Consider the following 25289-nt stretch of genomic DNA (forward strand, 5'->3'; position numbering starts at 1 on the left):
GGAGGTAGGGATAACGGGGACAGCCAAAGCCTTGCCACCCATACTTGGGGTTCTTCTCCTTCACTGGGAGGGTGGTTCAAGTTCTCCTTAACACCCCTCCCTCATTCCTTCATTGGGAAGCAACCCAGGCTCAGGCCCTTCCCCTGCCCCTTTCAAACTGGAGGTGGTGGAGCTCTGGCAGTCAGCCTGCAGTAGCGGCAGTGCAGCAGTAAGGGGGACAGTGGGGTGCTAAGTCTGCTGTGAACGATGCTAGACAGGGATCACTTTTTACTTTGCCTCCCTTGCCCTAGTGCTGCTGCTGGTATGGTGCTCCCTTCAGCTGCTCTTCACTTTGCCTTTAGGGGTGGGTGCAGTATATTTACTTGAGGGTGCAGGGACATAAATGACTGAAGACTCAAAGAAGGGAGGACCTTATCAAAAAAGTCTGAGAAGCACTACACTAGGTAATACTTAATCTTGTCTCCATGTAGGAGACTGGACTAGATACCTCTCAAGATCCATTTCAGATGTACGTTTTTTATGATTCTTTGTGCTAATGTGCTTTGTGCTAAGCCCTCCTTCCGCAAGATCCCTGTGGGCTGCACGTCTGCACGTGTACTTTGGAGTCTGGAAGAGCTTCTCCTGGACTCCGAACCATGTGCTGACATGCTAATGAGGTGCATAAAATTTGCATCCACACCTCATTAGCATCTTCCGAATAGCTCAGCAGTATGCCGCTTCTGGAAGAAACAGCATGTGGAGACACAGACATTGAGTACAGTTACAGCTGTATGAAACTCAGGTAATGTGAATTAGGCCTTGTATCTTTTTAAGAAACTCTTGGTACATGAAGTATTTATTGTGACTGGCATTTCAGACTTTTATTTGCATCCCGTCATGAGCTACCTTAACACTAAATTTTACAGCATTACAAGCTGTCAACAGTGAGAGAGATGTCATTAACTTTTTAAGTCAACGATGATACTGTGTTAGCAGAGGAAGGTATAAGCATGTGTTTGTTTTCAAAGGTGGGTCAGTATGTCAGTGATACATAAAGCACAAGTAAAATGGCTTAAATGAGTCTTTGCTTGCACTTCTTTTAGAAATATGGGGTTAGTGGAGGAGACCCTCCTTTTTTTCTTTAATCTATTAATGCTAAAATAAAATAAAGCCAATTTAGCTATAGTTGCAAGGCACTTCTGGCATAGTTTAAAATTATATTCCGCCAGCCTGCCCCCAAATGCTGGCAGTTAAGCTAAAACTAACCATCTGCAAAGTATTGCTAATTGCATCATTCAGATATGTACCGAGAACCAATGTGGCTTCTTGCTTTGCTTTTCCTTAGTCTCAGACGATGAGTATGTCTACACTTATGGGGTGGTTGATATGCTGTGGTCAATCTTCTGGGGATTGATTTTTGTCGTGTGTGAAGAAGCAGCAGAATTGATCTCTGGGCTTGGCTGTCAACCCTGGTACTCCACGCTGACATGTGGAGTAAGGGACATTGGCATGAGCCCAAAGATCCCTGATCTACACCAGGGAACAAAGTTGATCCTGATACGTTGATTCTAGCTACGCTAATGGTGTGGCTAGAATTGTGAATCTGGGATTGACTTTGATCCCTAGTGTAGACCAGGTCTAAGGGCTTGTCTGCAGCGGAGTGGGTTCCACCCCCGAGTGGTGGAGGAACATTCTGCCATGCATGAAAAGTCAAGATAAGGGGCTGTTCCCTCGAAATAATGACTCCAGTTCTGTGAATGACTTTTGTTGACCCTCACTTCCATTTAAGGTCAAAAATGAATGTGTGTGAGCATAGCACAACTATTGTTGGCTTGGCTCAATGCTCTGTTTTGCAGTACTGGGGCTGTGCAAATATGGTTTTTTGACTTATGTCAATTTTGGGAGGTCAAAAAGAGTATTGTTAGGGAAAAACATGCAGCATCAACACAGCCCATAAGTCTACACTGGCAAGCTTTTGTTGACAAGTACCACCTTTTGGTGACAAAGTAGTGAGTGTACATGCTGCAGTGCGATGTTTGTTGGGGGAGGGGAAAAACAAAAACTAGTTCTGGTGACAAAATTATTCCCGTCCCTGCAGAGATGTTTTCCCCGTATCTCCCTTTACTGTTAAGGAAGAGTCAGTACGGGCACTGGTTTGACTTGCCAACAGAACTGGCTTCTGCCAGTATCCCGCAATGCCTGCCCTGATCACTCTGTGCAGTTTTTTATCTTTGCTGCTTGGTAGGCATGTTCTCTTCCCCCTTTGAAGCTCCAGGAAGTAGCTGATAGCTGAGTTCAGCTGCTTCTTTTGGGGAACAATGAATAAATGTTTAGTGCTCCTCTTCTGCTCGGCAATAGGAAAACAGCAGAGCCTGACTGCTGCTACTGGGGGGGAAGGTGACAGGCTCTGGTGCTGCTTTGTTATGCCTCAGTGTGCAGAGTTCTGAGAGCTACTCATATGCTGTTCCAGGCAGCTGACGAGACTGTGGGAAAACTCCAGAGGGAGGGAATATCAAGATGCACAGTAAGTGCTGCCTTTCCACAACACTGCACTGTGGGGTAAATATCTACAGTGTATTACTCCATGCTGTCAGGTTGTGTCTACTCTGCAGTGATTCTTCAAAAGAAGCTCTTCTGGAATTGCTCCTCCAAAAAAAAAATTCTTTTGAATGAGCACTCCCACACGCAAAAAAGTGGATTGAAAGATCGATCCGCTCTTTCGATAGAGAGCAGCTGCACAGCCTGCCTCCTCGCTTTCCAAAGAATGGGCCAGGGATTGAAAAATACAGCACCATGAGGACTGCACTTAGGAAAAAAGGGCCCCCAGTGTGTCTACAGGTGTTCCCCCCCCCCGTCCCTGAAAGAATCTTTCAGAAAGGCCCTCCCCCTCATCTAGGGGGAAGGAGAACTTGCTAATGTAGATGCAGCCTCCGGGTATGTTCACACTTGGGAATAAAGTTAAATTTAATAAAGTTAACTTTTAACATTAGACACACAGACCCTCTCCCTCACTATTGCAACATACTGTTATCTGTAGAAAAAAGGCATACTCACGAGAAGTGTGCTCCAGGATTCTGGTTTGCCTCCAAAGCCTCTCCCTGAGATAAAGGGACAGGCTCCAAGTCAAGAAATAGCTCCTGGCTTTCAAGATCGGCTTCTCACTCAATTGGATGCTGTCCTACACCTCTTCCTCATGCAGCAAATCAGACTGGCTTGATGATTCTGCCAAGCAGCACTGTTTATTGAGGAGTCAATGCATCTTCTGGGGGAAGAAGCTGAGTCTGTGCCCAGAATAGCATGAGGGTCGTAATATCGGCATTTTTGGGGAGATGCCCCAGAACAACCATTAGCTTCTTCGCACTTTTAGTAGTTTTGCCTCAGCTCCTTAATTTTTAACATGACACCGCTGAGTGTCCCTGGTGTACCCTTTCAGAACCTTGCCTTGGAATACCTTTGCATAAATATCAGCATTTCTTTCGCTGGCTCTGAGCTGAAGAAAGACGGCTTCTTTCTGCCCACGCTGGGAGGAGGTCCAAGATCTCTGGATGGCTCCATGCTGGGGCTGTTTTATGATCTTGGGAACTCATGGCTACTAGCAGTGCTCAAGATGTCTGCTTGCTGTTCCGGTAGAGAAGAAAGGAAAGCAAATCAACATTTCCAGGCTGATGACCACTGCTTCCTGTTACGTATTTCCTGCTTACCTGGTGACCAGCAGAGGTGAAGCAATGACCAGAAAGGACACACTTCAGCATTAGTGTGGGACAGTTTCAGAAGTTAATAAAGTCAATTAATAACTGCCATCTGCACTTGCATAGGTTGACATTGTAAAATCAACTTTCAGGTGTTACTCCTGGGGAATTTGGCATTACAAAAATCTACCTTACAGCCCCTGAAATTTGACTTATTGAGTACTGTGGTGTAGACTGATGGTTTATATATAAAATTGACCTTAGACCCTTATATTTGACTTAACCTCCTAGTATAGACCTGGCTTCTTGATGGTAGCCCCATTGTGGATAGTGGGAGTAAAAGCTTGTGTGAATACCCTCTGGCAATTTTTGTTTGGCTGAGTTTTGGGTGTCTTAAGTTTTGTTGCCAGCTTGGTAGTATGGACTCAGCCTCAGTGCAGGGAGATTTCTTTCAACCTGATTGGAAATGATACTGTCCCTGACTCACTCTGCTTTTACAAAATAGAGTAAACAAATATCAAACACTCAGGGATGGGAAGCAGGAGGTAGTAAAAGTATGCGCCAGATGCTCTTAACTCTTGGATCAGTGTTTTACAGAAGTGGGTGAGTACTAGTGCCTTTTATACTGAGGGAGTGATGAATGGAGGTTAGGTAACAGTAAGTTACTTGTCCTAGGTTATTCTTTGTCCATGATGGTCAGGAATAGATCCTCCTCATCTCCTGACTTTAGCCCTCATGAGCTCCACCAGTAAACCAGCTTCCCAGCTGTAGTAAGACCACATAATCCCAATTAGTTCTGTTGCACAGGTAACTTGTCTGATCTTTGACTGTTTTAAGACATAGCAGGGTGCATCAGGAGCAGTGTTGAAAGAAAACAAGGATTTCACATGAAGGAAGAAAGTGGCAAAAATGGAGCTGAGATTCAGACAGAAAGCTGTGTGTTGCCTTTATGGTGTATTGGTGTTTCCACCTGATGTGGAAGGAGGGTGCAGGAATGAGGTGGGGGTAGCGGTCTGTTCCACAAGTGGATAGAAAAGATCAGAGGGCTCTTTTTGCACCCATGTATGGAATACATTTTTATGTGCATCAAGGCATGTGTGATTGTGCACCACCAGTAGAAACAAAAAACCTAGAAGAGCACCCAGAGCTAATCGGCAGGGTGGCATTTGAATCCCCCCATCAGGACAATTGCAGAGCTTATGGGGATACTGGGTGGCAGTGGGGCACAGGAGCTGGGTGGCAGGTGGGATTCAGGAACAGGTTGGGGATGCAGGGTTTTTGTGGTAGGGGGCAGGACACACTGGGGTGCTTACTTGGTGCAGCTTCTGGCGGGATGCATATGGTACCACCCATGTGCTGTTTCAAGAGCCAGTTCCTCCCTCCTTCCGGTCAGAGCTTGTGGCGGGATGCAGCCTGCAGTTTGCCTTAAATTGGTCCCTGAGGCTTGGGGCTCCCTCTCACCCCACAGTGGGATGAGCTGGCCTGGTACTCCAGCCAAGCCTTGATGCCTTCCATACGTGGCTGGAGTGCCATCACCAACTCACCCTGATGGGGGGGAACATGGGAAGCCCCAGGCCTCGTGGGCCAGATGCAACCTGCAGGCTGTAGGTTTCCTACCCCAGCTTTTATGACTGCTGCATGCAATCTGTGTATGGAGCAAAACAAAGGCTGTCTCCAAACTGAGAAAGTTAGGTCAACCCAGCTCCATTGCTCATGTGTGGAAAAAGGCACACTCTTGAGCAAGGTGATTAAAGGAACTGAACTGTTGGTATATACAGCTGTAGGGGTGTGCCACATCGTAACTTATGTTAGATAGCTTATGTTGCTTGGGGTGGGGGGATGAAGAATTTCCCCTTCCCCCTCCCCAAGCAACATAAATTACATGGATTTTAAATACCAGTGTGGATAATGCTTTGTTGAGGGAAGAGCTTTTCTGGCTTTCATGGCTACCACTGCTTGTTGTCAGTGGCTTATGTTGATTGTAAGAGCGCTTTCCCATAGTTATAGAGCTGCAGTGTCCAGTACGTTCACTATTCGCCACATGTGGTGAACATGACACTGCGTTGTGGCAAATGCATGCATACCTCACTCGCAAGAAATAATTCTTCGAATTCATCACACATGCACAAGATGATTCTCACACATGCTCACCCAGGTGAGGCAGCCTGCCAGCCAGTGAGGAACCCCTGTGGGCACTGACGCCTCCTGCACTAAAAGGAAGCACTGCAGGGCAAAGCAAGGATGGGGGTTTGGTATCACACCCTCTCACGCATGGGGGCAGTGCCTCTGTCTGTGTGCTACTTTCCTGGAGCCATGCCACTCCCATCCGCTCTGCAATTGTATGGAGGGGTGGGTGTTACAGGCTATATGGGGTTCAAAGCCTTTCCATAGTTTGCGTCTCTTTGCGGCAATGAGTCGTTGCCCTACTTGTGTCTGATTTTTTACGTCATCTCACAGCTTTGTGCAAATTCGAAGACCAGAAGGTATTTATTTTTCTAATATTAATGACATTTTATATAATGTAGTGAATATGGAAAAACGACAGTCACAAGTGTAGTGAGCTTTAAATTCCTATTGGACAGAGCTACTATGCTAGAGGTCTTACAGCAACACTCTCGTAAGCTTTCTGGTGCAGACATAGCTGAGGTTGACAGAGGAATTCTACTGTTAAACTAGCCATTGCCTCTCAGGGAGGTAAGTTAACTACAGAGATAGGAGAACTCATCCTGTTACTTCTGTGTCGGTGCTGCAGTAGTAGAGCAGCGCTGCCATAGCAGTCCAAATTCAGACTGGGGCTATGTCTACACTTAATGCTCCCTTTCACAAGGCCTCATCATCGTAGATTTCCTCCCTTCTAAATCTTCCAATGTTGCTGGTTACTCTTTACAACTATACTGGGACGCACAGAAAACCTCCTAGTTCCCGTAATACGTTCTTGACAAATAAGTGTAAGCCAGTAAGTGGTGGTAATGCTGACGTGTTTCTGGAAGGAATACTTTTGTAGAGGCAAACTATTGACCTGCATGTTTCCCGCATTACTTAACTGTCTCTGTCTTGGCAGGCTGGTGCAGAAGTGAATGTGTTAAATGATATGGGGGACACTCCATTGCATCGTGCTGCCTTCACTGGACGCAAGGTAAAATACACTGTTTCCTGGCTACCTGTGTGGTTCATAGGATCTATAAGCAAGCCAGCCTAAGACTGTGTCCCCCACAAAGGGTGTTGTCAGTGAAGTCTAAAATATTAAGTGATTAATAGTAACGCATTGAACCCAAAGTACTTGAGGTAGGAAAAATCCTAGTAACAATGCCAGGAAGCTACCTAAGAGTGAATTTGAGTCGCAGCTCAAGACCCTCAGTCGAAGTATCAATGACATAAAGCTTAACTAAACTTCAGAGAAGAATGGCCATACTGAATCAAACCAGTGGTCTGTCTAACCCAGTACCCTGTCTCCAACAGTGACAAGTCCCAGATATTTCAGAGGGAGCGAACAGAATAAGTCACCTTAAGCTGCGTCTACGCTAGGAACTAACTTCAAAGTTAGGCGCTACTTTGAAGCAGTCTGCAGTGTCTACGTGCATTTTTCCCTTACTTCAAAGTTAACTTACTCCAACTTTGAAGTCCTTTCTCCATTCCTGGGAATGGAGTAGTGGCCTCCTTCGAAGTAAGGTGTGTGTGTGTAGATATTCAGCTTTTGAAGTCTGTCATTCGAAGTTAGCAGCTCTGAAATTATTTTTGCAGTGTGGACATGGCCTTAGAGTGTGATTTGTCCCAGTATCTAGCAGTCAAATGTTTAAGGACGCGCTAGATCATGATGCATCCTGACCATCTGGGCTAATAGGTTCATGCAGGATAGGTCTGTCAATGGCTACCTCGTTCTTTAACCCAGTTACACTTTTGATGTTCGCAACATACACAGGCAAGAAGTTCCACAGGCTCTCTGTGTCAGGTGAAGAAGTACTTCCTTTTTGCAGGGAGGGTACAAGGGATTTGTTGTTGTAGGCTTTTTTTTGTTTGAGTTAAACCCAGAGACTTCTAATTTCATTGGCTGATCCCTGGTTCTTGTGTTATGTGAATAGTCTACATTTCCCCCCTTCACTTTGTCCCCACCATTCACAATATAAGTCCTTTATCATGTCCCTCCCCCACATAGTAGTCTCTCTTTTCTAAGATGGACAGGCCCAGTCTTTTTAATCTCTCCTTGTATAAAATTTGTTCCATACCCCCAATAACTATAGTTGTCTTTCTCTATACCTTGTCCAATGTTAATGTCTTCCTGCATGCAGTATCCAGATGTGGGCATACCATGAATTTATGTAGTGGCATTATATTTTTTTATCTATCCCTTTCTACTGATCCCAAATACTCTCTCAGCTTTTTTTTTGACTGTCTTCAATACATCATGCAGATATTTTCAGGGAACTAGCTAACATTGACTCTCTAAATTGTTTCCTGAGTGATCAGAGCTAATTTAGACTGTCGTTTTGTATGTATAGTCAGGGAGTGTTTCTCTTGTGCACTACCTTGCATTTATCAAAATCCATTTTTTGTCTGCCATTGCCCAATCACCCCATTCTGTGAGGCTCCTTTGTGGCTCTTTGCAGCCAGTTTTGAACTTTCTTATCTTGTGTAAGATTATCTTTTAGCAAATTTTGCAATTTTACAGTTTACCTGTTCTTTATAGTTCATTGATGATGACTATGTTGAATAGCACTAGTCCCAGTACAGATCCTCGTGGGACCCTGCTATTTATCTCTCCACTGTGAAAACTGCATTTTACATACCATTTGCTAACTGTCTTAACTAATTCCTGAATGTTTTCTGTAATCCCATGATTGCTCCTTTGCTTAAGAGCCTTGTCAAAGGCTTTCTCAAAGTCCTAGTACACTGTGTGTCAACTGGATCACGTTTGACACGTTTGACAATTCTGATAGGTAGAGATACGATTTTTTTTTTTTTTTTCCCCTTTACAAAAGTTGTGTTGACTCTTCCCCAACTTATCATGCTCATCTATGTGTCTGATAATTCTGTTACCTACAACAGCTTCAACCAGTTTTACTGGATACTAAAGTTAGACTTACAAGCCTATATCTGCCAGGGTTGCCTCTGGACCTTTTAATTTATTTTTCTTAACATTGGTATTAGGTTAGCTACCTCCCAGTTATCTGATACAGAGGCTGATTTAAGTCTGTGTTTCTCAAACATTTTTTATGAAGTACCCGTTAAAAAAAAGTGTAAGTACACCCAGACTTCTTTCACATACCCCTAAGGGTATGTACACCCGATTGAGAAACATGGCTCTAAGGGAATCTGAGGTCTTGAAACAAGTGCCATTGACCCTTTTAAGAATACTCTGCCCTTTTCACCTTTGTTTTGCATACCACCAAGTTACACCTCACTTAAAATACAATAGGGTCTCAACATTCACAGGTGCCACATTCACGAATTCAATTATTCACGAGTGGCCTCGCTTCTTCAGGGCTGGGAACACCAGTGGCTGCCGTGGGGCTGCCCCATTTGTGAAAATCCAACATCAACCCTATTGAAAACCCTTGCAATCATTGAGACTCTACTGTATGTACAAAAACATGCAAAAATATTTCAGAAGACCACAACTGAAAACTTGCTGACTTTCTACCATCTTATTGTCAAATAAATTAATTGGAATAGAAATATATTGTACTTACATTACAGCGTAAAGCCTATGGAGCAGTAGAAAGAAAACATTGTCTGAATTTTGTACTGACTTTACTAGTGTTTTTGTGGCCTGTTGTAAAACTAGGCAGATATCTAGATGAGTTGATGTACCCCATGGAAGACCTTGTTGTACCCTTAAGGGTACTTGTACCACTGGTTGAGAAACACTAATTTGGGTGATGGGTTCACAGTTCAACTTTATTTCTGTGTTCTTTCAGAACTGTTGGGAGAATAGTATCTGGTCTTGGTGATCTATTATTCTTTAATTTGTTCCAAATTCCCTCTAACACTTAATTAAATCTACGATAATTCCTCAGCTGTCTCTTTAAAAAAGTTCAGATGTGGGAATCTCCCTTGCATCTTCTGCAATGAAGACCAAAGCAAAGAGTTCATCTAGTTTTTCTTCAATAGTCTTGTTTTTGTTTCAGTGCTGTTTCAGCACCCTAGTCATCCAGTGGTCCCACTGATGGTTTGGCAGGCTTCCTGCTTCTGATGAATTTAAGCTTTTTGTGCTATTTGTGTTTTTTGGTTAGTTGCTCTTAATATTTTTATTTGGCCTGCCTAATTATAGACTTTATGGCTGAGTTGTTTTGTTTACTACTACTTAACACTCATGCTGCGTGGAGCATAGGTCATCTCACAAGTGTCCTTCCCTTCACTCTGTCTTGGGACAAAACTTCTAGCTGGCTCCAGGAATACCCCAGTTGTCCTTCAATTTCAGTAGACCTTCATGTTGTCTGAGGTCTTCCTCTTTTGTGGGTTTCATGCAAGAGCTTGACTGACCATGCTTGATGATGGTTTTCTGAGGTGTGGCCCAGCCATCCACACTTCTCTTGATTTCAGTGTCAGTTGGTTCTTATCCTGCTCTGTTCCAGACCTCCTCATTTGTGACTAAGTCTTGCTATTTGATGTGAAGGATGTACCTCAGGTATCTGTTTATGAATGTCTGTGGCTTGAAGACTTTTAGTATGCCAGGTTTCACATCCATACCAGAGCGCACACTTCACGTTTGTTTTTGAAGATATTATTTGTGAACTCCATATGGAATGGAGAGTCTTGAATGCAGCTGTTGCTTTCCCTATCCTGGCATTGATATCCTTATCTGTTCCTCCATCTTTACCCATAAGACTCCCCAGGTTGGTGAAGCGCGCACATCTTCCAGGTCATTCCCTTCCCAATGTGATGGTGATGGTGTTGGACTGGTTGGTCCTCATTGTCTTGGTCTTTCCCTTGTTAGTGCTCAGTCCAGTCATTGAGGCAGTTTTGTCTAGTGTTGTGACCTTTTCTTTCATGCTTTCAGCCGTGTCTACACGTGCCCCAAACTTCAAAATGGCCACGCAAATGGCCATTTCGAAGTTTACTAATGAAGCGCTGAAATGTATATTCAGTGCTTCATTAGCATGTGGGCGGCCACGGCACTTCGAAATTGACGTGCCTCACCGCCGCGCATCTTGTCCAGACAGGGCTCCTTTTCAAAAGGACCCTGCCTACTTTGAAGTCCCCTTATTCCCATGAGCTCATTTTTCGAAAAGGAGCCCAATCTGGACAAGACACATGGCGGCGAGGCGCATCAATTTCGAAGTGCCGCAGCCGCCCACATGCTAATGAAGCGCTGAATATGGATTTCAGCACTTCATTAGTAAACTTCGAAATGGCCGTTTGCGTGTCCATTTCGAAGTCTGGGTCACGTGTAGACATAGCCTTCCTGTTGATGTGAAAGAGTGACATCAGCAAAATCAATGTCCTCTAGTTGTTTGAAAAGTGTCCCGTGAATGCCTCGTTGATGGCCATCTGTTGTCCTGTTCATTGTGATCAAGAACAAAGGTGACAGCAGGCACCCTTGTTACACTCGAAACAGCATATGCTGAAGGATTCTGTCAAGGCACCAAATTTGGGAACACACCAAAACAGCCTGGAAGGAAACCTGTGCTAAAACATTGGGAAAGGGGACAAGGGATCGCAAATAATGGATCACTGCACAAACTCTGAGGAAAAGTGAAGGCATGAAAGGACAGAAAAGCAGCAGTCAACAGCAAAACAAGAGCAGCCAAGGTGTGAGCTCAGACTGTATTCAGAAGCTATCAAAGAAGTTTAAAAAGGCTGTAAAATGGGACTAGAAGAAGATTGTGGAAAACGTTGCACAACAAGCTGAACAAGCTGCATGCCAGCAAAACTTGAAGGAGCTCTGTAACATCACACAGAAGCTAGCTGAGTCACGGCAGACAGTGGATCAGCCAGTACAGCATAAGGAGGGGCATGTGCTAAAACTCAAGTGAGCAGCTCAGTAGATGGAAGGAACACTTTGAAGAGCAACTGAACCACCTTGCCCTCTTGGAACCTCCAGAGTTACCACCTGTAAATGTACTGCTGCAAATTAACAGCAGCAGACCTACAAAAGAAGAAAGCAGAAAAGCCATTGCCTAGCTGAAAAGTGCATGGTCCAGACAACATCCCCACAGAAGCAATGAAGGCAGCTAATGAGACATCAGGCAACATGATGTGTGATCTATTTGGGACACGGAAGAGCTCCCACAAGACTGGAAACATGGCTACCTTATCAAGCTACCAAAGAAAGGCAAGCTGAAGGAATGCAACAACTGGAGTGGTGTCACATTAGTCTATTCCAGGGAAAGCGTTCAATCGGATTTTCCTGGAGAGAATGAAGACAAATCAATGGATAGCTCAGGAAAGAACAGATTGGCTTCCAAAGTGTGAGAGCCTATACTGACCAAACAGGAACTCTCAGAATGATCATAGAACAGTCACTCGTGTGGAACTCTCCCCTGTACAGTAGGGTCTCAGCATTTGTGAGGGTTCTGTATTCAGTCTTTTTGTGAATGGGGGATGGGCTCAGAGCCCCAGGGAAACGGCAGCAGCTGCCAGCACTCCCCGCACCGGGGAAGCAAGGCCACTCATGAATAACTGAATTTGCGAATGGCAAACCCTTCTGTACCTAACCTTCATAGAGTGAAAAAGCTTTTTGACAGCATTGACAGAGACACTTTGTGGAAACAATGGCAACACCATGACATCCTCTTTAGTTGGACACTAATGCATCGCTAAAAGGGATTGAAATCGCCTGAATGAGCACTTAACCCAAGCAGAGCTCTACATCCAACAAACATAGATACAGCGTTGTAAATGCTGGTCTCCTATCTACTTACTACATGGAATACTGGAATTAAGATGGGCTGATTCAGTAACTAATGTGGCTACCTTGTTCTTTCAAATAGAAACCATTTGTCTTTTAATGATGTGTGGGCAAAAGCATCTAAAATATAGAACTCATACACACTGGAAAGTGTTGTGCCTGTTCAGATTTAGGGGATACTGAAAGTTTTCCAACACCCCAAGGTTCCTTAGTACAAGGTTATTGCCACGCTCTTTTGTAAGATATCTTTATGCCCATCTTCACTGCTGTGTGTTGTCTTCATTGTCCAGATAGTACAACAAGAAAAAGGTAAGCAGGATAGCTGTGACCCTTGTCACGTTTCATCAACTCCTTTGGCGGTGAACCATTCCACTCTAAGCGCCCAAGGGAGTGTTGCAGAACAGTGGACCAGCCCAATTCTGGGAAAGAGCTGTTGTGATCAGAAATAATCTTGGATTTGTTTTCCAGGAGGTGGTGATGCTGCTCTTACAGTATGATGCGGATATATCTATTGTTAATGGGGAAGGACAGACTGCAAGAGATGTTACACAAGATAAAGAGATCAGAAATATGTTGGAAGGTAACTTCCTGTTCTTCACTGCCTTTTTGTAAGCATTTGTAACTCTGAAGAGAGGTGCTTCACCTATAAGTTCACTTGGTTGCAAAGTGGCTTCTGGTTCAGTCACTCCTGTTGTAAAAGAATACTGACCTGTCAGTACAACAGGACTGTACATTAGCCTCTTTGGAAGACACCTTAAAACCAGAGGCAACTCATGGGGGTGCACAGAGGGTCACATGCCTCCCCCATGTTAACTGCCCCCACACTCACCATTTCTCCTCCAGAGCAGCACAGCCAGCAAGCAGGACAGGCTTCTAAGCAGCACCACTCAGGGGAGGGGGGACTGCCTCCCTACCCACTGGAAGCAGTGTGGCACTTCCGCAGGAAAAGCGGCGGGGGGGAAAGGGGGCAGTGCAGGGGATGGGAGAAGGTAAGGTATGGTGGAGCAGGGCTGGAAGGGCCATGAACAGACCATATGCTAGGAGGGGGTGGAGCATGGGCAGGACCCCCTGCAATTCCCACACTAGTTGCCTCTGCTTAAAATCTACTTGTAAATACGGTTTCTGCTAAATGTTAAGGCTTTAGCAACAGGGGTTGTTTTTTTTTGGGGGGGTGGGGGAGAAGTGAGTGTGTGTGGGTGGTATTTTCCTCAGAGCCTTTAAATGATGTAGACTTTGCTGAAAATCAAAGAGCTGTAGCACTCACAGCGCTAGCTTGCTGTATAGGAGAAGGTAATCCAAATGGTGATAACAAAAGCTGTTTTGTGTAAACGGATGGGATATACACCACTTCACTTGTAGGCAGGCATTTCTAGTGTTTTGCAAATATGGTGGGCAAGCTTGCTCAGGATCTTTCCTGCAGCTCCCCTTGTCTCACCTCTAGATTATGCTTAGAGAATAATAGAATTTTAAACTACAGAGAGATTTTAACACACACAGAGGCCAGCAAGGCTTTAGGGGCATCTTTGCAGGAGAATGGAGAAGGAAAATCTGCCCAGTTTAACCGAATACAAAGTGTTTGGTGGGAGAAAGCTCACTGAATTATTCACAACCTTGCTCCAGGCAGTTTCCATTCAGATTTAAGATCCAAAACCACTTGGACTGGGTCTCCATGTTCAGAGATGAAGCAAAGGAGTGTGACTTCCAAAAGCGTCAAGCTCCTGCCCTTTGGAAAGTGGACCTTTTCAAAGGTGTTTAAAGCTGAATACCTAAAATTTATTACTTTTTAAAGTCTTGACCAATACTACTTTTCAAAGAGCAAGTATGTTAACATTGTAGAGAATCAATACATATCTGCAAACAAAGGGTAAGAAAGCAGCTGTCACTTAGTACACTCTTTCGATGGGCATTCTTGGCAACATAACCCTGAATAACCTTTATGCATAGTTCAAGTATAATTGGTACATGTGGCTCTTAAATTCAAAAGTAAAGCTTGGAAAACTAAAGACTTATTTCAGATAAAATCATTCCGCTCAGTGCTTTTCCAGGAAACATGCTGTTCCTTAAATGTAAATTAGATTTGGGTAATTCTCATAAACAGATGCTCTAAAAATTTAGAATGAGTGTAGTTGTTAATTCTTCTCAGGGTGAAGCATTTATTAAAGCCTTTATTAATCTGGCTAACAATGTTAGTTTTCACAGTTGTTGCTATGGTTGCAATTTGCTGCCCTCCCCCACCTCACTTGTCTGAAAATAAAGCCTTCCTAAAAGTTTGATTAACCTTGGGGGGGGGAGGGCGGGGCGCAAGGGAAGAGTTATGTTTCCTTTACGTCCAGTCAAACTTTTAAAACACTTGATCCAATTTTGCTGTCCTCAGTAAATGAAAGCAAATCTACCAGCAGAATTAACCATGATACATTTGATGGTGATAAGATAATTCTACATGGTTGCAAAGACTTCCATTGTTAGAGATGGTGTTTCTATACTTTACATATGTATGCACCAAGGGCCCTACTTTTTGGGGGGAGGCGGAGGGGTTGATCAAAGCACACCCTTGCCAACTGAATTTTGGGTTGCTCACCTGTTTTCTGAAAAAACAGGTCCAAATTCTACAACTGTGCCCAAACACTCTGATTCCATAACATGTAGTTTGAGAAGTACATATCAGTATGTAAACCAAGGAATTCCTGAGCTCTGTCTTCTTACAGCACAGGCAGGCTTGTCTGCTTCTTCCTGTTAGCCAGATAAATCCATATTCAGTATCTATGAATAAGAGGAAGTAGAAATAATAGCATCTTAATTTGCCAAATTATTGTTAGTCACATGTCTTTTGATGTCAGACGCACAGAAATGCTTAAATAGTGCTCCTTCTTTTCACTGCTCCTTATAAGCAAACCATTCTTCTCGTAGCAAGCCTTCAAAAAAATTGTGTGCAACATTTGAATATTTTACTCCAGAGAACAACTCTGTAGATTATGGGTTGTATTTAAAGCAAGACTTTTACGTAGATTATTGTTGGACGCTAACCCATCAGGGCTTGAAAAATCCTAACCCTTGTGGTTGGCAGGAGAACTTTCCTAATGTGACTAGTATAAATCAATGCTATGCCGTCATCTCAAGTCTACACTCAACTCCAGTGCCGGTGCTCATAGTATTAACAAGCACCAGCAAAAGGAATACAAATTGGTGTTTTGTTTTCTCCATTGCCATTCACAACACTGGCTAGCAGTGAACAAGGATGTAGCTGCAACACTACTATGTACAACAGTCATGCAATAACCAATGTTGGAGCTAGTCAATGAAGAGCAAGATGCAAAATGCAGTTGAGAAGAGTAAGCTAGCAAACACCTGACCGCTACCACCGAGAAGAAAGGAAGAAGTAGCAGAATCCTCATACAACACTATCAGCCATTGAACTTATGTTGGAATAGTGGGGATTAAAACATGCACTTTTCTTGGAAGCCCTTGGAGAGTATGGGTCAGAGGGCTAGGGTGTGGTTGTGCCATGGGATAATGGATGGAGCCCCTAAGCAGAGTTTGAGGGACAGCAGTTTAGTAATCAAAGTATGTGCCAGGGTATAGTTTTGGCCGTTTTTAAGCAGGCTGTTTTTCATAGAGAGTGACCCCTCATCTTATTCTGTACCTTATAAGTTGTTAGCTATTGGGTGTTTCGATTAAAATCTCTCAACCCTATATGTGGGCATACAGTTTGTAGGAGGCTGGGAGAGGTTGACAGGTTAATCTGGAGCAGGATGAGATTTTTATAGGGCAGAAATTAATGGTAAAATAGCGAAGGGGAGTAGAGAGGACAGATATTTTATAGTAAGGGAAAGTATAATCAGGATGAAAATAGGGCTGGTTAAATAATGTTGATTTAATATTACTAGTAAACTTCCCTGATATTGTTGGAAAAAACTTAGGACAAATATATGGTGAACCTGTACTAATTGGTAAATGGTTTGAGTACTTGTGAAGCATTTAAATAAAAAAAAAAAAGGAAAGATTCTGAAGTTATTAATCACCTTTAAGACTTGTGCACTGTATTTAATTAACTCTGGAGAGCATTGCTCTATAAGTGTATTTCATTCTTTCAGGTAGACATAGTTCTGAAATTAACTGGTATCGGGGAAACTGTAAACCCTGTATACAGTGCTTGAATATTCTTCAGTAAACCAGCCTCACTTATTGCTTTTGTATGAGTTTCTCTGAGAATATGGATGCTAAAGCTATTTTCACTTTGAAAACAGCCGTGGAAAGGACACAAGAGAGGAAACTAGAAGAACAACTTTTAGGAGCAGCAAGAGAAGGGGAGATGGCAAAACTGTCAGCTCTGGTAAGTGTGCTACATTGTTCACTGTATATGTTACCTTCCCACCCAGCAGGCACCGCCCATTACAGCCAACAAACTAACCAAAGTATAGTGCTTTCCTGCTACTAGGCTGCTTCTACACATGCCACCTCCCATCAGAGGTGTCATGGTAATGAGGCAATTCAGAGCAGGCTAATGGGGTGCTAACATACACATTCAGCACCTCCTTAGCATAATGGCAGCTGCACAAATTTCCAAGTGCTGACTTCAAATTGCAGATTAATGGTATAGATGGGGGCAGCTTTGAAATAAGTGCCCCATGTTGACATTCCCTTAATCCCACAAAACTAGCTCAAAGTAAGGGAATGTTGTAGTGGGGCATTTATTTCAAAGCTACTCACATCTACACTACCAGTCTGCATTTCACAATTCACATAGCTGCTATTATGCTAATGAGGTGCTGAATATACACGAGTGCCTCGTTAGCCTGCTTTGAACTGCCTCATTATGTGGCATGTGTAGAAGCAGTCTTAGTGTTCCCCCTTTTTGTACAGCAGATTAAGATGCAAAAGTTTCAAGTGTTTTCTAATATCCTTCCTGATTTCTAACATCCTTCCTGTGTTAGCTAAAGGATGCTGCGAAATGCTGCTGGTTAAACTGCTACAATACTTCAGTCAAGAGAATTAACATGAAAATTACTGTTTTTTAGCTGCAGCAGATGTGTTGTACATGACCAACATTATTGAATACAAAATACATGGATGAAACACTAAAACTTTAAAAACACAATGAATCTATGAGATCTTCCACCACAAAAAAAATTCTGCCCACTTTGTATATCGAAATATTTGCGGCTAACAACTGATACTGATTGTTTCCAGAGAAGTGGGCCATGTGTTTCCAAGAGTTAAAAATACACACTTAACTGCTGAAGGTGCTTTCCCCTGGGTGGAATTGCAAACTAAAATTGATTACGTGTGGCAATTAAAGTTTTTATGTTGTAATATGAAACTCCTACTACTTGTGGTACTTACTTACTATGTATATGCAATGCCAACAGACGCGTACTGTTGGTAGGTGAGATTGAATTTGGGACCTGTGGTGCTAAAGACATGAGCTTTTCCTGCATGAGCTAAAAGTCAGATGCTATTAGTTGAGGCTCTAGAGCAAACTCATATCTGTCATCTCTGCCTCTGGGTTATATATTGAAAACTTACAGAATGAGTGAATTGAAGAAATATCTTAAACACCTGGCTAGGAAAAGTGACTATTTCATGTATTAGCCGAAATAGTTGGGAGAATGATCACGGAGCGGTAGCAGTGTTGGTCTGTATCCTCACAAAACAAAAAAGCAGTCCTTCTGCACTTTAAAGACTAACAAAATAAATGCTCCATAAAAGTTCATCACCTAATAAATTTTTCTGTTGTCTTTGAAGTGTGACATGACTGCTTTTTTTGTTTCGTTGGAAGTTTTTAAAAAACTCCTGAAATGAGCTGAAACATGAAACTTTGCTCAAATGGTATCTCTCTCTGGAAAAGTTGTAGGCCCATTTTGTCTGAAAACTGAACTGGTCAGATTTCGTGACAACAGAAATGAGTTGCAATAAATTAACAATCTATAAAAGCAAGACCTCTACCAATAAGGTAAACTGACTATATACTTCACAGCTTTCTTGGGAGCTTTTCAACCATTATCTGAAACAGAAAGTGGTTTTACCACTTGTATTTTTCTTTACCATGTACCCTTTTTGGTACAGCTGTAAGTCACTTTCCTTCCAGCTCTATCTGGGGTTGCTAATCACTTAGAAAATTCTTGTCCTTGATGTTAATGGACTTCTGTGGTCTATTTGTAATATAAATATAGGCTCTCTGAAGGGATCACTGTTGCCCTCTGCCCTCAATTATTAGTACAGCAGTTCTCAAACTATGCAGTTGGCTCCCAAGTGAGGTGTAACGTATGTACTCTGTTTTGGAAGAGCTACCTGTCAGCCTTGGCTGTCTAGAGTTTGTGCTAAAGAGCAGTGTACACTCCAGGAGGTGGAGCGATAAACGCCTTCAGACCCAGGTGCACAACCAGCAATGGCTGCTCTCTGCTCTGCCTTCAGATGTGGTTAGTGATGTACAGGTTGAATCTCTCTAATCCAGCACCCTCGAGACCTGGCCGGTGCCAAATGAGAGAATTTGCCAGAACACAGGAAGTTAATATTGTCTAGCAGTATTGCCGCCACTTCCTTTGCTTGCTTATCTCTGAAAAGAGATTTTTAGGGGTAAGGTGATGCTAAATAACACAGAACACTGAGAGCCAGGACTGGTGACTGGAAACAAACTGTATGGGGCCACCGGGAAACTTGGCCACACCCATGATAAATAGTTATCCAGCTAACTGAAATCATGCTGGATTACAGATGTTGCTGGATGTGTGCTCTGGATAGGAGAGGTTCAGCTTGTACATGTGGGAGCCAGGGTTGGGGGAGGAAGAGGCATAACTGCAGACACAAAGAGGGAAGGTTGGGGAGTCCTCAAATTTGAGAACAGTATTAACACAGTTTCAGAAGAGTAGGGAACTCTCATGGCAGCAGTTTCTCTATTTGCCTTGTCACAGAAAGCTTTATGTTGCTTTTTGCATCAGTCTGCTAAAATCATTCTTATTTACCTCTGTTTGTTCAAGGGTCAGAATAATCCTTTCCCTAATGAGTTAGGGTTTTTGTGAGAATCTTGTCTTTATGCATGTTTTTTTTTTTTTTTAAATTAGCAACTGCTTTAGAGTTTGCCCATTGAATTTTTGTACTTCTTCCAAACATGCCTCTGAACAAAATGAGGATATCTAGGCATAAGGGATGACACACACGTATATAGAATTACAGGTACAGTGAACAGAGCACGTCTTCATTCCTGTGCTGCCCTTATTAGCTTCAGAAGTGTGGTGGTAAACAGTTCTCTGTTAGACTCTCAAGAAGCTGGGGTTTTTAGAGTGTGATCCTGTTCTTGAAGGAATCCAAACTAGTTGCTGTTAACGGAGTACTATGGCAATGCAGCCAATTGTGTGCAACATTGCACAGAGGAGATGAGAGGGTGGCACCTGAGGCAAGAACACAGAGAAGACACCTACTTGTAATTGAACACCTCATTTACTCCTGTAGTCCTCACTCTTCCCCTAGCATGACCCCCTTTTGTCACCATACTTTACAGTACATAGTCTATCTTTCAAGATTTCAGGGCAGGGAGTGGATACTTGACCATAAATCACTAAGGCCCTATGTATGAAGTGCAACAGGAAAGCTTAGTGACCCTCTAAATGTCTTGTTTTTAGTTAAACAGGCCAAAGCCTCCTGACATTAACTGCACTGATCAGATGGGAAATACACCATTACATTGTGCAGCATACCGTGCTCACAAGCACTGTGCCTTAAAACTTCTAAAAAGTGGTGCGGACGCTAAAATCAGAAACAAAAATGGTAAGTAAGGCTCTTGCGGCTTAAATATGCAGCAAAGGCACTAAAGCAGTGTCAATGTATGGAAGCATTTCTTAGCCACTGTTTAACCAGTAGATGAGTTAAGGCTTGTCTGCGTGGTGCAGCAGCGTGAGCCGGCTATGAATGCTAATGCACGTCGATGTGTTGCATGCTAACTAGCTTGTGAAGACCCTAGTGAAGTACACTAAAAGTCCCCTATTGCAATCTGATATGCTAGACTAAAACGCAGCAGCGAGCTCTTAATGCTCACCAGCAGGGTCTGCAGGAGCCACTTGATGCGCAACATCTTGGCATGCATTAGAATTCACATTTCTGCAGTCTGTTGCTGCGCCATATAAACAAATTGGGTCTTTTTGTTGAGTCTGCCAGAGATGAATAGAGAGCTATGTAAAAGCAAAGGCAGAGTTTTCAGTTCAGTGATAATCACTTGCACTATTGCTTCCTTGTCACTTCAGGTTTTCTTGAAAAATCTCACTTGTCACTTTTTTATTAAACTGACTGTAACACGGGTTAAATTGCAAGTAATTAAGAGATGGTGACTGCTAAAATTGAGTTTTCTCTAATCCTAGCAAAGCTCTTTCTTATCAATTCCAGCAAAATTCAACTTTCCCATGGTTTTAGGGAAACAAATGTAATGTAACTTATCTGTCAACCAAGAATTGCTCATGTCTTGCAAGTGAGCACATAATTTTGTAAGGTAGGAAAGTACTGGTGTAGTAATCCAGGAGTTTCAAAAGTGTTCTACTGTAAGAAGTGAATACATGGCTACTACACTGCTCTTGTCAGCTGTTTTCTATCAGTGTTCAAACAACCAAATGATGGCCATCACTTTCCCTCAGAGCTGGATAAGCCCCTTATGTGTCTGGTGTAATTACTTCATAATGCTTGTCCACAGCATTAAATACCCTACAAGAGTCCTAACTCCTAATTTAAAGCTAAACTCTCTTCTGGATTTTATTTTGGTTATTAAACAGCCCAGACAGCGTTTGATCTAGCCCAAGGTGCAGAAATGAAACAGATACTTGGAGGAAGCATTGGAAAGGTGGGTATGAAATATCCTATATTAAACTGTTTGGGGAAACAATCAGTTGGATTGGCTCTAAAATATTTAATTTTAAATAGGTAATCAACAAACGCCTGAAACGATACGAAGGTCCTCTGTGGAAGGTATGTCATCTTTTCCTTTTCATGTGTAAAACAATGGAAATGCTGTTTTCTGAATCTGTCCTTGCAGATTGTCTTCTGTTCTTGAGAAATGGATGGTGTCTAACGTCAGTGATGACTATGCATTTTATAATGTATTTCCAAAACCAATGCTAAAATGGGAAAGCTGGTCTTAAGATTCAGGACTTCTGGGTGCAATACTTGGCTCAGCCACAGATTACTTGTGACCTTGGACAGGTCTTGGTTCATCTGCCCTGTGTCACACTTCCCATCTGTACAAGTGGGATAGTACTCTTCTGCCTTTTAAAGATCAACTCATTTAATAATTGAGAGGTGCTTCTACTACAGTTTTGTAGGCAACATAAGTAATATGACTGTTCACTGCAATTCAGCACTATTCATAGGATGAATCCATGTCTACAAATACTTTGGCTTAAAACCAAAATTTAATGCAACAATTCAAAGTTGGTTAATTATGTAAGTAAATGGCTTTATATCTACTCTAAACAAAATTTAACGTGTCACTTGTAAGTTGCACTCCCCTCATGATCTCTAATGGTGACTAAAATACTTGATATTGAGGTGTCTCTCTCTTACTATTGCTGTAAAGTCTTAAGTTGACAGCACCATGCATCTGGCAACTCTCTAAGTCCCACTATCTTCATTATACTTGATTTTTATAAATCTCATCCATTTCTAGGGGGAAGGAAACAGCAGTGTTGGGGGGGAAAAAAAAAAAGAGTTAATGTTCAGAGTTTTAATAGATTTGATTCTTTTATCACTTTTGGGGGAAAAAATACTAAATTGCAAGCTGTAAGTAATGTAGATTGTTGGCCACTAAGCTCTGGTATCAGGAGTAGCAATGGACTTATGAATAATAATGCATTTTTGTTTTTGTTTTTGTTTGTTTTTTAAATATATATAAAAAAGAGTTTAAGATTTTTTGGCTGGAAGCTTTACTGGGTAGTACTAGAACATGGAGTCCTGTCCTGGTATCGCAAACAGTAAGTGTCACACTTACATTCTTGATACCTAGAATCTTAATGACCCCTACTTTCCCACTTTTTAAATCCTTTTTTAAATTTTTTTTTTTGCTTAAATCCTCCAAAGGGCTGATGCAGCAAATAATGATCGTCGCCAGGGATGCAAGCACCTAACACAAGCTGTCTGCACGGTAGGCTGTGAAGCAGAGCTTCTAAAATAGCAGTCATATACACTGGAGCTGTGCAAATAAAGGCTATGAATTCAGTGGCTAACTCTCTCTACATATGGCTTTTGTCTCAGTGCCTTCAATTTTTTTCCATATCCCCATACTTAGGCACAAAATATGGAAGGTCCTCTTACGTGAGGTCCTTGTAATATATAATACAAAATCATTTTGTTTGTGATATGTGGCATGAAATAACACTTACAAGGGATGTGTATTCTTTTAGTGACTATAAAGCTAAGTCTGTTTACACCTCTGGTGCCTGTTCTGCACACTGCTGTGTGCTTGCTGCAGTGCAAGGCAGACTACATCCATACTTGCCACTGTACAGTGATGCCATGTGCTGTAGCTAATGGCTTTGGCAGAGGAAGGGGTGCTACACTGATAGATATGGCAGGCATTATTTGAGTATGTAGAAAGCTATGTCAAGTATTTTTTACTGTGAGGGCTCATCTAATAAGCAGTAAGTGTGAGGAGGTAGGAGGGGTGGGTAATCTAGTTGCTTTGAGCCTACGTCTCAAGTCTGCAATATCAAAACACTTGCATGCACCTCTGCCTTCCTGAGCTCTTACTTAAAGTTGGGTTATGTCATTTTTTGTTTTGTTTTTCCAGTTACACATGCTATCTAAAGAGAATGTGAAAGACTTGGATGTCTCAGTCTTAGTGAAGAAGAGCTGTTGAATATTTTTTAATTAAGCAAAAATGGTTGGCATTTTGCTTTTTTCTAAAACCTGGAATTTCAGAAATATGGTGCTCAACATATACCTGTAACAAAATTAAATCTATTAACAGTGATGATGCTACTTCAAGTGCGGAATAGCTTAAATATGCCTCTTAGGTCAGGAAGCCATCATGTATCATGCATGCATCATAAGCTGTGGCTTACAGTTTGATATTTTTTTCATTTATTTTTAATTCCTTTTTGAACATTTACATTTTATTTGCATTTTCCGAATAATGTGGCTAGTTTCCTATAGCAGTAGTGACTATGGTGGCTACTGCTTCAGAGCTGGTTGGATAACACAGGACTAGACTGGGTGCTCTCCACCAGAGCACCTACAGCTTCAGTGACTTTTCTGGCATATGTCTCAGTTGCGGACAATAAAGAGCAATGATGTGGTCCATGAGTCACACTTTCACCAGACAATTATGCAACATCTGTGGTTTCAAGGGATATAATGCAAATGCAAGCAAGGTGGCCATACATTCCTTTTCCAGTGAGACCAAGCTCCACCTCTTGAGTTAGCAACTTTGGAGTTCCTGCAATGGCAGGGACATGTGCAAGCACCTTAAAGAACAATAGTTAAGTACCTTCTTGTAACAGGTTTTTTTTTTGTTTTGTTTTGGTGGGTTCCATGCATCCACTACATGGCCACCCTTTTTCCTGTGTATCTGAATCTGCTGTTGGGTTCTGATACAAAGAAGTTAGATGATAGATGGGGCATCTCTGCCATTACCCCTTACTCACAACACAAGGGGCAGAGCAGGAATGTTCCCGTGGATACTGTTAAGAAAAACTCTCTAGCACTGGTGCATGAAGCATATGCATACCTCTGTTATGGGCTTATGCAATACCTCTTATACAACAGTTGGATAGGTACCTGTTGCTTACTACTTGTGTGTGTTTATTCTTAGTGAATTTCGTCTGAAAAATGATCTGCACTGCTTTATACGGGTCTGCTTCTTGTGTATGGTCACAGCAGGTTTTTGTTTTTGTTTTTGTTTTTTTAAACTTCTCCCTAGTCCTGCTGAGCTGAGTGACTGTTTTTATGCATCCATAAGCTTGCTAAGTTCCGGTTGCTTTCAGTGGCTTCCACAGGTGCAGCCAATAGTGGCATGGGGGTGCTGCAGCCTTAAATTTGTAGGTCTAGAAATGTGCAGATTTAATAGCTTTGTGGTCCAAACAGCCTTTGTGGTGCATGAGATAAGGACAAGGAACAACTTGGGTGAGACAAAGCTCTCTTTATATGGCAGGTGGCTAGTTTTAAATCCACTTTCAGTACATTTGAATTGAAAACTAGGGCAGACATAACCCACGTTATAGTATGTAATTACTTAAGTGTACTAGGCTCTAATATCTTATTGCCTGTAAAACTTTAAATATTGTATGCAGAAAGAAATTTAGTTGCCTGTTTCCAGAGAGTCAAACTCAGGTTTGTTTGTTTTTTTTTGTTTTTTTTAAAATCAAAGGTAAAATCTACAGACAGCTTCCTTTTCTCTGTCAGATGCTTCGATGACACTGTTCACAGTTTTAAAGTTCCTAAAAACTCTCCACCTAAGGCCAGAGAGGTAACTACCAATGCCATTGTCTCTAACATTGTAACTAGTTTGTAGATGGAAAAAGTAATCTAATTGTGGTTGCATAGAGTTAACTCTAAATCCTAGAGCTGTGTGTATTAATACTATACTTTCAGATTCACTGGTGGTTTAGAGACCTGGCTAATAAACACATGGTATTCAGAATAGGTGTATGTTTGTTACTATTCTACTGCTGCTACAGTTTGTCCTAGGAAACTGTTCAGTTTGTTGGCATTGCCTATATGTGAGAGGAGGTTTGAACCCCTAAACTTCTATTGAAACTTACTCAGTCCCTCATCCCAAACAAAGAAAGGTTGCTGTTGTA

General features: G+C 42.3%; 1 protein-coding gene across 3 annotated transcripts in view; it reads left to right on the forward strand.

Moving 5' to 3' along the window:
• The window catches only part of OSBPL1A (oxysterol binding protein like 1A), a 129291-nt gene that overhangs the window by 20465 nt on the left and 83537 nt on the right, over positions 1–25289 (forward strand). For all 3 annotated transcript variants that reach the window (XM_074987280.1, XM_074987281.1, XM_074987279.1), the window contains exons 4-12: positions 6730–6804; positions 12985–13096; positions 16761–16846; positions 20133–20277; positions 21270–21337; positions 21418–21462; positions 22390–22463; positions 22570–22633; positions 24857–24955. In XM_074987280.1, the coding sequence (XP_074843381.1) occupies positions 6730–6804; positions 12985–13096; positions 16761–16846; positions 20133–20277; positions 21270–21337; positions 21418–21462; positions 22390–22463; positions 22570–22633; positions 24857–24955 (768 nt within the window). The remainder of the gene's footprint in view (positions 1–6729; positions 6805–12984; positions 13097–16760; positions 16847–20132; positions 20278–21269; positions 21338–21417; positions 21463–22389; positions 22464–22569; positions 22634–24856; positions 24956–25289) is intronic.

Source organism: Carettochelys insculpta, chromosome 2, assembly GCF_033958435.1.
Source record: "Carettochelys insculpta isolate YL-2023 chromosome 2, ASM3395843v1, whole genome shotgun sequence".
Taxonomy (NCBI): Eukaryota; Metazoa; Chordata; order Testudines; family Carettochelyidae; genus Carettochelys; species Carettochelys insculpta.